Here is a 15,000-nt window from a genome sequence, read left to right on the forward strand (position 1 = left end):
CCAGACCTAAATCCGAAAGATTAATGGTCTGGCGTCGACTAATGAAACTCGAGGGGCGGCACCAAGCATGCATTTGAAGATCTCACTGCACGCAATTGGATAACACTACAACCAATCACAACAAGTTATCGCTGGAAGATTAGACTCTTGCCGTATCCGGTCGGCAAAACAGCATAAACGCCCTTCTTGCAAAGGAAGGATTCGAGCGGCGTCTTCTGTTCCTCTTTTAGATAAAAAGCCAAGTCTAACTCGTTCATTGTAGCGGCCAAAGCCGTTTCAAACAACCGGTGTTCATCCATAGCCATCTTGCAATGTTTACTAATGACTTCGACGTCACAGCGCTGTCGTCATCTCGCCTCTGGCCCGCCTATATCAGATAACCCGATGTGATTGGTGCAGCTCAGATACAAGGGCATATTTAATGAGCATCATTACTCGACGCCAGAGTAACTCGCTGAGCAAATTCAACTTGTGCTCTCGCGAGAGTTCTGGATTACCAGGGTATGGAAACACGGCAATTTCGCAAAAACTCGCATATATCGCAAAAAGAGGCTCACATGAGGAGGTTTTTCAGGCAGTTCGAAAAAGGAACTGCAATAGAAACAGTTTTTGCGCATTTACAGGTCAGCTGACGTAGATGACGCGGTGTGTTTGGACAGAAGACGAGACAGAGTTCTTCACTGAACTCATAAAAGACAAAATAATTACAGGAATACTGGATTCTAAACCTCAAATAAATGCCACAGTTTATCAAGAGCTTGAAGCAGAGATGAGGGAGAATCACCCAGAAACTCCTCATATGAGCCCTCACAGTATAAGGGGCTTTCCTTGACATTAATGTTTGAATAACACACATACGTCTCCTTCCATTAAACATAATGGCCAGTGCAGTGGCTGAGATGCACGTAAACCTACCAACATCTGTCGCCATGATTGTTGGAAAGATTTATCGCGAGAGGAAAAAAGTATGTTTTAGTCGCATAACATCGGTTACTGGAAACACGCCTGCCGATTCACTCTCACGATACCTCAGATATAAAGCATGCTTCTGTGTGCATTAGTGGAGCTACGAATGCAATGACCATCATGATCTGCATCTACCGTAGAGAACTGGATATAAACGTGTGTGATTATAAGTCGTCCGGTCAGCTGCAGTTACACAGACGTTAAAGGGAGGAAGGGAAGGAAGCTGCGGTGTGCAGTCCGTCTGTGGTTTTGGGGAAGATGGTAATCATTAGCTGGGTGAAGTGCTATCTAGTAAGGAGATTAGGAGGATGTTGACCCTCTTAATCACACACACACACACTCACTCACTCACTCACTCATACACACAGCAGTGCTGCGTCAGCACAGAGAGCATTTCAGCAAGGCGCTTACAGCCGACTGGATCACTACTGACCCAAAAACACAGTCTCCTCAAACAGCTCTACAACACACGCACACACACACACACACACACACACACACACACATGCTCACACTCACACACACACATACACACACACTCACATATGTTGTTTGTTTGCTTTGGTTTGCATTGTTTTGTCTTATTGGCAAAATATAATGCAGCAGGTTGTGCACATATTCTGCTTTAATAAAACTTTAATCAATTCAGTGAACTTATTGTCATTACAGTGCATTATATATCGGCTGCTAAATAAACCCATATCGTTCAGCAGTATTTACTGTATGAAACAAAACATTATTGCACAAAAGCCATTTAAAACTTTAACATCTAGTCAGTGATGGAGAAATATCCACTAATGCGGCTTTACTTTTTTTTAACAGCACTGATGTTAGTTAGACCACTGACTATCTTTCATCCACGTTACAGTGACGTTCTCACCGGAGTCAACGTAAAACGCTGTTCACTTCTGTAATGTAAAATAAATCTGGGTGCAACAGGTAAAGTGTGGGATGGAACTTGATTTTATCCATGAGGAATTGCATTCCCGCACACACCTGTCCGGAGCGCACTCGTGTTTATATGTCCCAGTAAAGCTCTTTATAGAGCGCTTCAGGACACTGCGCTCACACACACCGTCTCATCTGTCAGTAAACGCAGTAAACGCCTCCTCGTACGGTCAGGCCTATCCAATCGTCCGCTGATTAACTGTTCATTAATCCCTGATCCGACTGTCCGGCTCCGCTTGGCTCGCGCTGAGAGCAGGCTCTGGAAATAGTGTGAGTGGCGTCTCATTAAAGCTGATGTGTGGGACATGTTGACAGAGGGCTTTTTGCCCCGCTAAGGTGCTAACGACCTTTGACACACATACACTAGCTTCTTGTTCTCGGCCGGATCGCCTTTCAGTCCTGGAGTTTCCCTCCGCTCACACTTCACAGATATGCTAACCAGCTACATGCTAGTCGCACTGTGACTCGACGAGTTACAAAAACCCACATGGTTTTTAAATAAAGCTTTGCATTCCTCCGCTGCCCGACTCAGTTGCCCCGTCACATTAGACAGCTGGTGATCTCCCGGCTCCGGACCCCTGACTCCCGGGGCCAGATTCTTCCAGTTGGGAATTCTGCGGTGAGAATGTGTCGGATTGTTTCCAAACCTGTGGGAGTTCACGTGGCATGATAGTGGCTGTGCTCTCAAGTGTTATTCTGTTTGATCAAGAGCGTGATGAAATAATAGGCTGTGTCCTAACACACAGGTGTTGCCTACATAGGCAGCATTTGAAGGCATCACAGATGCACTCCTGATGCAAAGGCACTTGCTAAATTAAGTTGCCTTTTACAATTTAGGTTTTCAGTTAGAACGGTGTCGTGTTAGCGGCCCCTAAGTTAATAACTAATGATCTTCGCAATGGAAGTGAATCAATCAATCAAAACTAACTTTAGCTGGACAATAACTTTATTCTAGAGCTGCTGTAAAGCCAAAACAATCTCTGTTACTGTAATCACCTATTATCACTGTAAAGCTGCTTTGAAACAACTCATATTGTTAAAAGCGCTGTATAAATGAAGGTGACTTGACTTGACTTGACAATGTCTCCTTTTTGGCCAAATCCAATATTTCCGGTCACATTAGCAAAATTTTTGTGAAATTTTCGATTGCCTGTTGTCTCAATAGTCTATCTATGTATGAAGAACAGCTCACATATAACTAAGACACTTGCAAAATAAAGCATCATTACCATAGACTGTATAAAACAATGGACTAGTTTTCTGAAGAGCATTTTTGAAGCCCAAAGTGGGCGGAGCCAGCCGTCGCCATCTTGACAGCGTCACTCCCGGATAACCGAATATGTGCAGCGAGGCGGATTAGCTGAGGTGACGTGACGCTAACAGACCGCAGACAAACTGCTAGAAGTGACATCAGCGGCAATCCACCTGTCACTCAAGTGGCCACGCCCTTACAACCTAATTAAAATGCAAATTTCGCAGGGGTTCAAGTTGGTCATGCAAATTCCCTGCGTTGACCATCAGTCAACTGCTTGGTTTGAATGTAATTTCCCAGCAAACAATAGCCTTCATTTCACGGTCTCGGGTAAGTACAAACCCGATATAATCCGGCTATGAGAAACCCACGTCTAGCCAAAATAACCTTGAATTTGGTTACATGTCGGCCAAAATAACTTGTGAGATCTTTGATATTCCATCATGTAAGCAAAGTCAACAGTGATTAAAGGTGTTTGGTTTCATTTTGTTGACATGTTATCTAATTGATGACTAGTCTATTCTTGGGCGATGGCTAGACGTCTATTCAATTTTCATTGAGAACCCAAATTTGGCCTCGTTTTAGCCTAGACGTCAGGGCTGTTTTTGGATGGCTATTCATACATCGCTACCCTATTGACTATAGATAATAGACCCATTTTTGCACACAAAATTTCGCTGGAATTTGGCTAATGTATCCTCACCTTTCCACCTCGACCAGCCATACTGAATTTGGATATTTAGACAGTTTACATAATCAGTCATGCGCACCTGCATTAAACTGCTTTGGTAACGCATGTGCAGTTATCCAGGTAACCCCGGATAATTCCCCTCGTACACACACAGCGATTCCTCTTGTATCCGCCCGTCTCCCTCTCTCTCCTCCCCTGGCTTGGGTTTGCTGTTTTCTCGTTGTCATTAAACGGGGAATTCTCCTTGCTGTGTTGGCGAGGCTGATCCAGCTCGAGCTGTGTAATCTCCTTGTAATGGAGTGTGAATACTGCCGGCCGATAAATCAGCACCTCATCAGCGGCCTTTATTAAATATAGACACCGACCGACAGGCCTTAGTATATTCAATTTAACCATTGACGGGCTCCATCGTGATGGATGGGGCAATCAAAGCCCGGACCCGACCCCTTGGCCACCCATGCGTGGGATGGGATGGGGTGTCTGCCGCAGAGGACAGGAGTCTTGGCTCTAGCGCTTGCTACTTAGTCGACTACTTGCCCGGGAAAGTCGTCAACTAATCGTCAACATGCCATTAGCGGTCCAGCGTGTGTCGACTACCAGTGTGTGAGCAGAGACGATGCAGTCATGTTCACTCGCACAGATATTTTGGCTTGTAAAGACCCTGATATACTTCATGGGAAACTGAAACCGGTGTGACGTAATTTAGAGTGAAATCAGGCCAAAGTGTATTTCGCTTGGAGTTTGTTTCGCGAGTTCAAAACAGCTCATCAAAGACCTTGTCCGCACTAATACGTTTTCGTTTGGAAAAAAACACATCTTTTTCTCTCTGTTTTGCCCTCCCGTTCACACTGAGACGGCGTTATATTAATGAAAACTAGGCTTTTTGAAGACGCACTCCAAAGTGGATAAATTTGAAAACGCTGTTTCGTGTTTGTCGTGTGGACTGTCAAAACAGAGGTATTTGATAACGATGACGTAAGTTTAGTCATGTGACACATATTGTACCCATAGATATTGATGTTTATAGCGGTATTGTGCCTGTTATGTGCTGTTCACTTTCACACAGTTGCTAAAATATGTTACTTTACATATCACAGTCCAGCAAAGATGACAGGATTCACTCGCATTTGCTGAACATGAGAGCAGTTTTAGCGTTTTACACCAAACATATAATGCTGAGTGAGAGCGACCTGGAGATATTTAGCTAAACAAAATGATCCTGCCAGAAGAAGTACACAATAACTTGATCATTTATTTTTCCGTCTGTATCATCTCAGTGAGCTTTTGTGAGGGTTTACTCATGCGCAGTAAAGGTGAATTTAGCGAAAACGCCAGTGTGGACGGAGAGCGCTTTTAAACGAAAACGCCCTTTTCAAATATATCCGGATTAATGCAGACGAAGCCACAGTGAACTTTCTGGCTGGTTGAACACCTCTGAACTCCCATTGGTCTGCGGTGATGATGTAATAGGTGGGTGTGGCTCTGAGGGGCTCCGCCATCTTCAATGTAGTAATCCTCTCCCGTTCACTTCTTCTGTTCAGTCCATCGAGGTCAGACACGAGTAAAAACATGAACACTGGACAGGACATGAACACGCAAACTCGTATCACAGATATCCTGTTGCGTCGTTTTGCTAAACTGCACTTCTGAAATGTAATGTTCACTTTTGCAAGGCTCCGTTCTGTTGATTTGTCCGTTACAGTTATCAAGACACGTGGAGTCGATCCCTCGAGGAAGCGGTGTTGCGGGGTCAGATCCGTCAATACTACACGGCCACTCGTGAACCATAGAATCAGTTTAGCAGTGGAAATAAATGATGTGTAATTACGTGACTGATTAACGCTGTCATCAAGCTGAAGGGCTCATGTCAGGCCCGGCGTCTCTGGGGACGAGTACGCAGCGGTGCGGGCCGGTCACAAGGTCACGGGACGCAGATTAAGACAAGGGTATTACTGTATTTAACAGAAGCAAACGTCATACAGTTCACGCTTCGCTGACTAAATGAGCTGTAGCCCTGCTCTGGGTTCTGATGGGACGCTTATCGCTAGTAAAGTATCGATAGATCTCCATTTAAATCAACATGAAACGGCACTCAGAAGCCATTTTACTCACACAATTGACAAAATAGACTTGTTTGGTGAAATTCACTGCAGTTTCCAACTGAAATGAACACTATGTAAGGAATGTTATTCCTTTTCACACAAACTATAATTACAGGTGCAGATTAAGACCTTTTTTTGCACAGTTCCTTTCACAATACTATATTATGACCTCAAAACACTTTTATTATAGTGCATAACATGTAAACAGATGTTGACTTTAACACAAACAGCTCCATGTGTTTGGCTAATCTGACAGAGTAAACTCGCTCGTTCGCTCACCTGGTACTGAACTGCACTTGTAATGCAAGTCATAGTAAAAACTACGAGAATCAGGCTAGAATTACATGGTTGCTTCAGCAAATGTGTTTTTTGTCTCACGTTTCCTTTTTTTAACATAATCTGCTACATTTTAAAACGTGATAGAGCATCAGGGTCAGAACTGGTGCAACCCTAGTGAAAAAAAACTATACAAAAATGTATTTAAAATACATTTATTTCATACTAAGTGTACAACAAATCCATTAACATATTTACTGACATATCGCTTGAGACTTATTGATATACATATAATTAAACTGTATTTGGATGCACATTTCTTAATATTAAGCCTACAGTGTGTTTAATATCACTATTAGTAACGATAGTATGATCTCTGTATAATATCAGTCTTTAAAAGCAAGATATTTAAAGTGTGCCTAAAGTATTCCTGCAATAGTTCCACTTTAACACATCAAATATACTTACGTTTATCTTTAGTTGAACTTCAACACTATTTCTGGATTACTAAAGTGCATTACAGTAAGTACTAAATACATTTTTCCAATTTAGCAGACTTTCAATTTAGTGTACTAAAAGTACAATTACAGGGTATTTATATTAAGTACATCAATATGTAAATCTATTTTTAGTATACTTAGCATAAAATAAATGTACTTCAAATACATTTTAGTATATTTATTTTTCACTAGGGAATGCGTACAACCAACGTCATAAAACGTTGCCAGATTGATGTTTATCTATTTCGGAATAGAAATATTATAAAGACGAACATTTTATCTTTAGAATAACGTAATAATGATACATTCATAACATTCACTGATGATTCATTTACAATTAGAGCATGAATTAAGAAATCTGATTGATTTTGGACTTCAAGGTTGCTGTATGTTGCATGTCTTTCCTGCTTCTGACTGAGCAGATCTGTGGAATTATGAAGATCTGATATGTGTCAAATTGTGTACAAACCTAATAAGACTGTAAAAGGATCGTCTTGTGTTTCTCTGGCTGATATGATAGTGGTTGTATCGTGTGAAATCTGCTGAACGAGTTTTATTTGAATGTGTATTTTGGCCTGAGACGAGGCGAGAGAGACGCATGAGCTCAAGGCACGTGAGGAATTATTTATGGAGCGGCGTAATTTATGAGCAGACATGTATTGATTGGGTCCCAGCTGATGATGTCATGCGAAATGTAGAGGAATCTCACAAACACACGTTTGATTTGATCACAGTGGAGACTGTCCATTGACTTCTGTGGCTTTTATAGTGAGTTAAGGGTCATTTCTAGACAAACCTTGTTTACGTTATTAATTTATTAACCCAATTACAATGCATATCTTTAAAGGCATATTCACTTCAAAATACAAAATCCCCCTTACCTCTAATACGTCAACAAAATCAAACAAGAATTTTGTACCTGGATTTCGTTTCTGAAAACATGGTGTGTATTTTAATTAGATGCCTCATTTGCATATTTAACAACATTTTAGAAAACTTGAAATACAAAACAATTGTCTAAATGTGCTGATATTAATCTGTTAGTTGAAATATTTAGTGTTCTGTCTTAGTTAAAACAAACCAGACTGAATCTGGAGATGAAAAGAGGAGGCACTGGACAGACTGGACGTGTGCAGTGATTTCTGATCTCACTCCTTATATAACACTGATGAAATGACTCTGCGGGACTGATGTATTAATAATGCATAAACCATCCACGGATGCGTATCTGTGTAATTCAAGTTTGTGTACTTTGATTTTAAAAGAATATCGCTTTCATATCTACACGCTTGTGGATGTGGGCGTTAAAAGAAGTGCTTTTTCGTCATATGACCCGAGAACACGGTGCTTTACTCTCATCGAATGTAGTTTGACACGACATATGTGCGTAATGCAGAGGTCTTAAGAGTGATGTATTGTTATTGTCAGCATCATGTGACATGGGCTGAAGGGTTTGCTTTCGAGAGACGGCGTTGATTGACAGTGAAACTCACACAAACTCCACCAACAAACCATCAGTTGAGGAGGAGGAGGAGAGCGCAGCCATAAACTGACAGCGACACATCTCAGAGACAGGCTTGTGAATACAGGCAGATTAAAACTTGTCATTTTTTATGGTTATTTTGTTTGTAAAATGGCTGCCGGACTCATAAAAAGCCTTTTTGCGAAGGTTTCTGCTTTGGCCTTTTTACAGAATTGAGGCCTTTGATTTAGCGAGCGTGAAATACTTCACGGGGCGACGGCCGAGCTTTTCTTTGTCACAGAAGATGTTTCCAGCTATGAACTTTATAGGGCTGCATAAAAACAAGCTAAAAACTGATTACATTTTTTACTAGTGCTTAAGATAGATCACAGTGGCAGCTGTTTTTCCACCGAGAGGAACCGAGATCTCTGAAACACTTCAGCGTGTGTAAACGGACATGAGAAACAACGTTTGAAGTTAGAGATTAAAAACACATGTGCCTCTAACTAACATTATCAAGACTTTGACTTAAACACCCAACTCTTACAGTCATGGATTACTGTTTCCTCACCTAATCCTAGTCTTATTGTTTAGAATTAAAAGATGATTGTCATAATCTTCTGTCAAAATATAAAGACTTGCTCCGTCTCCTTTGAAGATAATCAATTGTTTTACATTTTGGGGTTTAAAAGACCATTAATATTCAGTAACATTATCACTTTAACTAATCAAGAAAGAGCGTTTTTAAAAGAACATTTGAAAAAAATGGACGCTTTGAACATTCAGAAATAACATTTTCTGGAAACTTAATGGGAATGTTAGCAAAACGTAAGAATGTATTTTCGTTGTATGACACTAACTTTGCAACATTGACGTTGTTACTAAACTGAACTGAAGTGAGCTGAAAAATGACAGTATTGTCTTCTATAGAGCTGACTGTTTGAAAGCGGCTTCACTGTAATAAACAGCAAAATAATGATCAATGATGCAAACAGAGTTCAGTTCTGCTCTAAAAGAAAAATGACTTATTTTCAGCTGAAGTCATACAAAGATCATACAGTTTTCTCCATGAATGAAATCAAGTCCCACCCTTCCTTCTTATTGAATTTCCTTAGTGACTCAGAGATATGTATGTATTATGGGTAGTGAACAGTGTTTCATGTAAACTATAAGCAAAGCCAGTGCTGTCAAAGACACTCAAGTGAAAGAGAACTGTGGTCATTCATGCTCTAACCAGCTTACACAAATGAAGAGTTCAGATGCAAAAGCCTCTTAGTGCCATCTGAAATCTTCTTCTAGAATGATCATTTTTATCAAGCTTGTATATTTAATTTCAGTAATTTCACTTACATGGCAATTAATAGGTAATGTTCAATGCCATTTAAGTGAAATTACTGAACTTAAATAAACGAGCTTGATTAAAATTATCATTCTAGAAGAAAATTTCAGATGGCACTTAGAGGCTTTTGCATCTGAACTCTTCAAATACAATCTAAGAACGTTTTGTTAACATTCCCATTAAGTTATGGAAACGTTATTTCTCATTATTCAGTTTAAAGTCCAGTTAAAAAAATAATAATAATTTGGTTAAGTGAACGTTTAGGGAACATTCCGTTTTATCATCCTTCAAACATTATTGGAATGTTACATTTGAACGTTCTGAAACAAGAAGTAACATTTAAAAAACGTTAGACGAACATCCAACTAAAATGTTTCAGAAAAAAGCTCCATGAACGATGTATAAATAACGTTTTTGTGCTAACGTTTTGAGAACATTATTAAAGACCAGATCATTTTGAACAAACATTCTATTAACGATACTAGACCAATGTTTGTCTATTACTTTGAGAGAACCTTACCAGAACGTTCATTCTCTGTTAGCAGAATCAATGCGCTGTGCGTGTGAATCTCTGAGCCGTGAACCGAGTCCTGGATCGCTGAAGTGAGTGTGTGAACCGAGTCCTGGATCGCTGAAGTGAGTGTGTGAACCGAGTCCTGGATCGCTGAAGTGAGTGTGTGAACCGAGTCCTGGATCGCTGAAGTGAGTGTGTGAACCGAGTCCTGGATCGCTGAAGTGAGTGTGTGAACCGAGTCCTGGATCGCTGAAGTGAGTGTGTGAACCGAGTCCTGGATCGCTGAAGCGAGTGTGTGAATCCTGGATCGCTGAAGCGAGTGTGTGAACCGAGTCCTGGATCGCTGAAGTGAGTGTGTGAACCGAGTCCTGGATCGCTGAAGCGAGTGTGTGAACCGAGTCCTGGATCGCTGAAGCGAGTGTGTGAACCGAGTCCTGGATCGCTGAAGCGAGTGTGTGAACCGAGTCCTGGATCGCTGAAGTGAGTGTGTGAACCGAGTCCTGGATCGCTGAAGCGAGTGTGTGAACCGAGTCCTGGATCACTGAAGCGAGTGTGTGAACCGAGTCCTGGATCGCTGAAGTGAGTGTGTGAACCGAGTCCTGGATCGCTGAAGTGAGTGTGTGAACCGAGTCCTGGATCACTGAAGTGAGTGTGTGAACCGAGTCCTGGATCGCTGAAGGGAGTGTGTGAACCGAGTCCTGGATCGCTGAAGTGAGTGTGTGAACCGAGTCCTGGATCACTGAAGCGAGTGTGTGAACCGAGTCCTGGATCGCTGAAGTGAGTGTGTGAACCGAGTCCTGGATCGCTGAAGTGAGTGTGTGAACCGAGTCCTGGATCACTGAAGTGAGTGTGTGAACCGAGTCCTGGATCGCTGAAGGGAGTGTGTGAACCGAGTCCTGGATCGCTGAAGTGAGTGTGTGAACCGAGTCCTGGATCGCTGAAGTGAGTGTGTGAACCGAGTCCTGGATCGCTGAAGCGAGTGTGTGAACCGAGTCCTGGATCACTGAAGCGAGTGTGTGAACCGAGTCCTGGATCGCTGAAGCGAGTGTGTGAACCGAGTCCTGGATCACTGAAGCGAGTGTGTGAACCGAGTCCTGGATCACTGAAGTGAGTGTGTGAACCGAGTCCTGGATCGCTGAAGTGAGTGTGTGAACCGAGTCCTGGATTGCTGAAGCGAGTGTGTGAACCGAGTCCTGGATCGCTGAAGTGAGTGTGTGAACCGAGTCCTGGATCGCTGAAGCGAGTGTGTGAACCGAGTCCTGGATCACTGAAGCGAGTGTGTGAACCGAGTCCTGGATCGCTGAAGTGAGTGTGTGAACCGAGTCCTGGATCGCTGAAGTGAGTGTGTGAACCGAGTCCTGGATCACTGAAGCGAGTGTGTGAACCGAGTCCTGGATCACTGAAGTGAGTGTGTGAACCGAGTCCTGGATCGCTGAAGGGAGTGTGTGAACCGAGTCCTGGATCGCTGAAGTGAGTGTGTGAACCGAGTCCTGGATCGCTGAAGCGAGTGTGTGAACCGAGTCCTGGATCACTGAAGTGAGTGTGTGAACCGAGTCCTGGATCGCTGAAGGGAGTGTGTGAACCGAGTCCTGGATCGCAGAAGTGAGTGTGTGAACCGAGTCCTGGATCACTGAAGTGAGTGTGTGAACCGAGTCCTGGATCGCTGAAGCGAGTGTGTGAACCGAGTCCTGGATCGCTGAAGTGAGTGTGTGAACCGAGTCCTGGATCGCTGAAGCGAGTGTGTGAACCGAGTCCTGGATCGCTGAAGTGAGTGTGTGAACCGAGTCCTGGATCACTGAAGCGAGTGTGTGAACCGAGTCCTGGATCGCAGAAGTGAGTGTGTGAACCGAGTCCTGGATCGCTGAAGTGAGTGTGTGAACCGAGTCCTGGATCGCTGAAGTGAGTGTGTGAACCGAGTCCTGGATCACTGAAGTGAGTGTGTGAACCGAGTCCTGGATCGCTGAAGGGAGTGTGTGAACCAAATCCTGGATCGCCGAAGTGAGTGTGTGAACCGAGTCCTGGATCGCTGAAGTGAGTGTGTGAACCGAGTCCTGGATCGCTGAAGTGAGTGTGTGAACCGAGTCCTGGATCACTGAAGCGAGTGTGTGAACCGAGTCCTGGATCACTGAAGTATTTCACGTGTTGTGTTTATGAAGGGAGTGTGTGAACCGAGTCCTGGATCGCTGAAGTATTTCACGTGTTGTGTGTATGAAGGGAGTGTGTGAACCGAGTCCTGGATCGCTGAAGTATTTCACGTGTTGTGTGTATGAAGGGAGTGTGTGAACCGAGTCCTGGATCGCTGAAGTATTTCACGTGTTGTGTGTATGAAGGGAGTGTGTGAACCGAGTCCTGGATCGCTGAAGTATTTCACGTGCTGTGTTTATGAAGGGAGTGTGTGAACCGAGTCCTGGATCGCTGAAGTATTTCACGTGTTGTGTGTATGAAGGGAGTGTGTGAACCGAGTCCTGGATCGCTGAAGTATTTCACGTGTTGTGTGTATGAAGGGAGTGTGTGAACCGAGTCCTGGATCGCTGAAGTATTTCACGTGTTGTGTGTATGAAGCGAGTGTGTGAACCGAGTCCTGGATCACTGAAGTATTTCACGTGTTGTGTGTATGAAGAGAGTGTGTGAACCGAGTCCTGGATCGCTGAAGTATTTCACGTGTTGTGTGTATGAAGAGAGTGTGTGAACCGAGTCCTGGATCGCTGAAGTATTTCACGTGTTGTGTGTATGAAGGGAGTGTGTGAACCGAGTCCTGGATCGCTGAAGTATTTCACGTGCTGTGTTTATGAAGAGAGTGTGTGAACCGAGTCCTGGATCGCTGAAGTATTTCACGTGTTGTGTGTATGAAGGGAGTGTGTGAACCGAGTCCTGGATCGCTGAAGTATTTCACGTGTTGTGTGTATGAAGGGAGTGTGTGAACCGAGTCCTGGATCGCTGAAGTATTTCACGTGTTGTGTGTATGAAGCGAGTGTGTGAACCGAGTCCTGGATCACTGAAGTATTTCACGTGTTGTGTGTATGAAGAGAGTGTGTGAACCGAGTCCTGGATCGCTGAAGTATTTCACGTGTTGTGTGTATGAAGAGAGTGTGTGAACCGAGTCCTGGATCGCTGAAGTATTTCACGTGTTGTGTGTATGAAGGGAGTGTGTGAACCGAGTCCTGGATCGCTGAAGTATTTCACGTGTTGTGTGTATGAAGGGAGTGTGTGAACCGAGTCCTGGATCGCTGAAGTATTTCACGTGTTGTGTGTATGAAGGGAGTGTGTGAACCGAGTCCTGGATCGCTGAAGTATTTCACGTGTTGTGTGTATGAAGGGAGTGTGTGAACCGAGTCCTGGATCGCTGAAGTATTTCACGTGTTGTGTGTATGAAGGGAGTGTGTGAACCGAGTCCTGGATCGCTGAAGTATTTCACGTGTTGTGTGTATGAAGGGAGTGTGTGAACCGAGTCCTGGATCGCTGAAGTATTTCACGTGTTGTGTGTATGAAGGGAGTGTGTGAACCGAGTCCTGGATCGCTGAAGTATTTCACGTGTTTTGTGTATGAAGGGAGTGTGTGAACCGAGTCCTGGATCGCTGAAGTATTTCACGTGTTGTGTGTATGAAGGGAGGCCAGGAGCACCTGCAGATGTTTGACCTGTTCTCCGGCTGCTCCCGTTCATCCCGCCACCTCCATTCCCAGGCCCTTATTGATCCCTCTTCACATTGTCAAGGGCCCGCAGTCCTGATCGCAATCTGTTAATTAATGTATCCTCCAGCTGTTCGCCCAGCTGATAAAGCAAATTAAACACTCAGCTTCCCCTTTTTCCCGCTCTCTTATTTTCCTCGGGCTCGTTCTGTCTGTCGGCCCACAAACACTGCGAAGCGTCAGATAGACATCGCCCGCTCATCTCGCCCTCAATAACACCATTCATATGAAGGTTTGGGGTCAGGTGAGTCGATCAATACTGTAATCTATCAGCTCTTTAATCGAGAGCGTGGAGATAGCGCCGCTTTAGTCCATCATTTTAATCATCAGACGCTCGTATAATGTGCAAACATCACTGAAGAGTTTATTGACAGCTGTCAGAGCGCATGAATAAAGAGCACCTTATCTCATTCATATGAGTGTTACTCTGGCGTTTCTGGATCAAACATGCGCTTCAGTGTCCACCACTTGGAGAAAATAAGAAAAGATTCTCATTTACCAAACTAAATTACTTCATACCATAATATAGTTTCATATAAATTAATTGATAATTATTTACTTGAACAATATATGTTCTTTTATGGAGGATCCCAGGAAGGAACTGGTAGTTATAATCCTAAAAGAAAATTGCATATCAATGATCAAAAAAGTTGTTGTAATATATAACAGACACACACACACACACTGATGTATTACATTGTCACAACGACACCTGCCATTAACACAGTGTATTGTTGACATTTCAGCAGATCAGTGAACAAATTATGAAGCATGATTTTAATAAATGTCAGTACGATTGTATTGTGTATCCAATTTTACCATATAATGATGCTGAATTTTTATTTAGAGGACAGACTTCACAATAAATATCCAATTTTAAACATATAAAACCACTGTCAGAAAACAACTTTGTGAGTGAAAACCTCCTAGATATCCGAGTCCCTGTGTGACAACTAGCCCCGGGCTGCCCGTACAGACCTTAGTAGCGGCATATTCGTTTTAGACAGGAATGAAAATGAGGCATTGAGGGACAGAAGTGCAGTGTGTTCAGTGGATTGTATCGGTGTTTAATACACCGATGAAACATATTTCTGCAAATATGTAAATACATATTTTTAAGTTGACAAAAACACCAATCATTCAGTGGAGTTGTGTAATGACTAAAGAACTCTTGGTTCTCTTGGTTTCTCAGGTTTCTCCAGCCTGTCTCTCGGAGACCAGATGAGTCTATTGCAGAGCGCCTGGATGGAGATCCTGATCCTC

General features: G+C 43.1%; 1 protein-coding gene across 3 annotated transcripts in view; it reads left to right on the plus strand.

Moving 5' to 3' along the window:
* Positions 1–15,000, plus strand: part of esrrb (estrogen-related receptor beta) — a 124,798-nt gene that overhangs the window by 104,020 nt on the left and 5,778 nt on the right. For all 3 annotated transcript variants that reach the window (XM_081393881.1, XM_081393883.1, XM_081393882.1), the window contains exon 6: positions 14,930–15,000. This exon is cut by the window's right edge and continues 199 nt beyond it. In XM_081393881.1, coding sequence (XP_081250007.1) covers positions 14,930–15,000 — 71 coding nt within the window. The remainder of the gene's footprint in view (positions 1–14,929) is intronic.

This window comes from Scardinius erythrophthalmus (assembly GCF_964197995.2).
Source record: "Scardinius erythrophthalmus genome assembly, chromosome: 19".
Lineage (NCBI taxonomy): Eukaryota > Metazoa > Chordata > Actinopteri > Cypriniformes > Leuciscidae > Scardinius > Scardinius erythrophthalmus.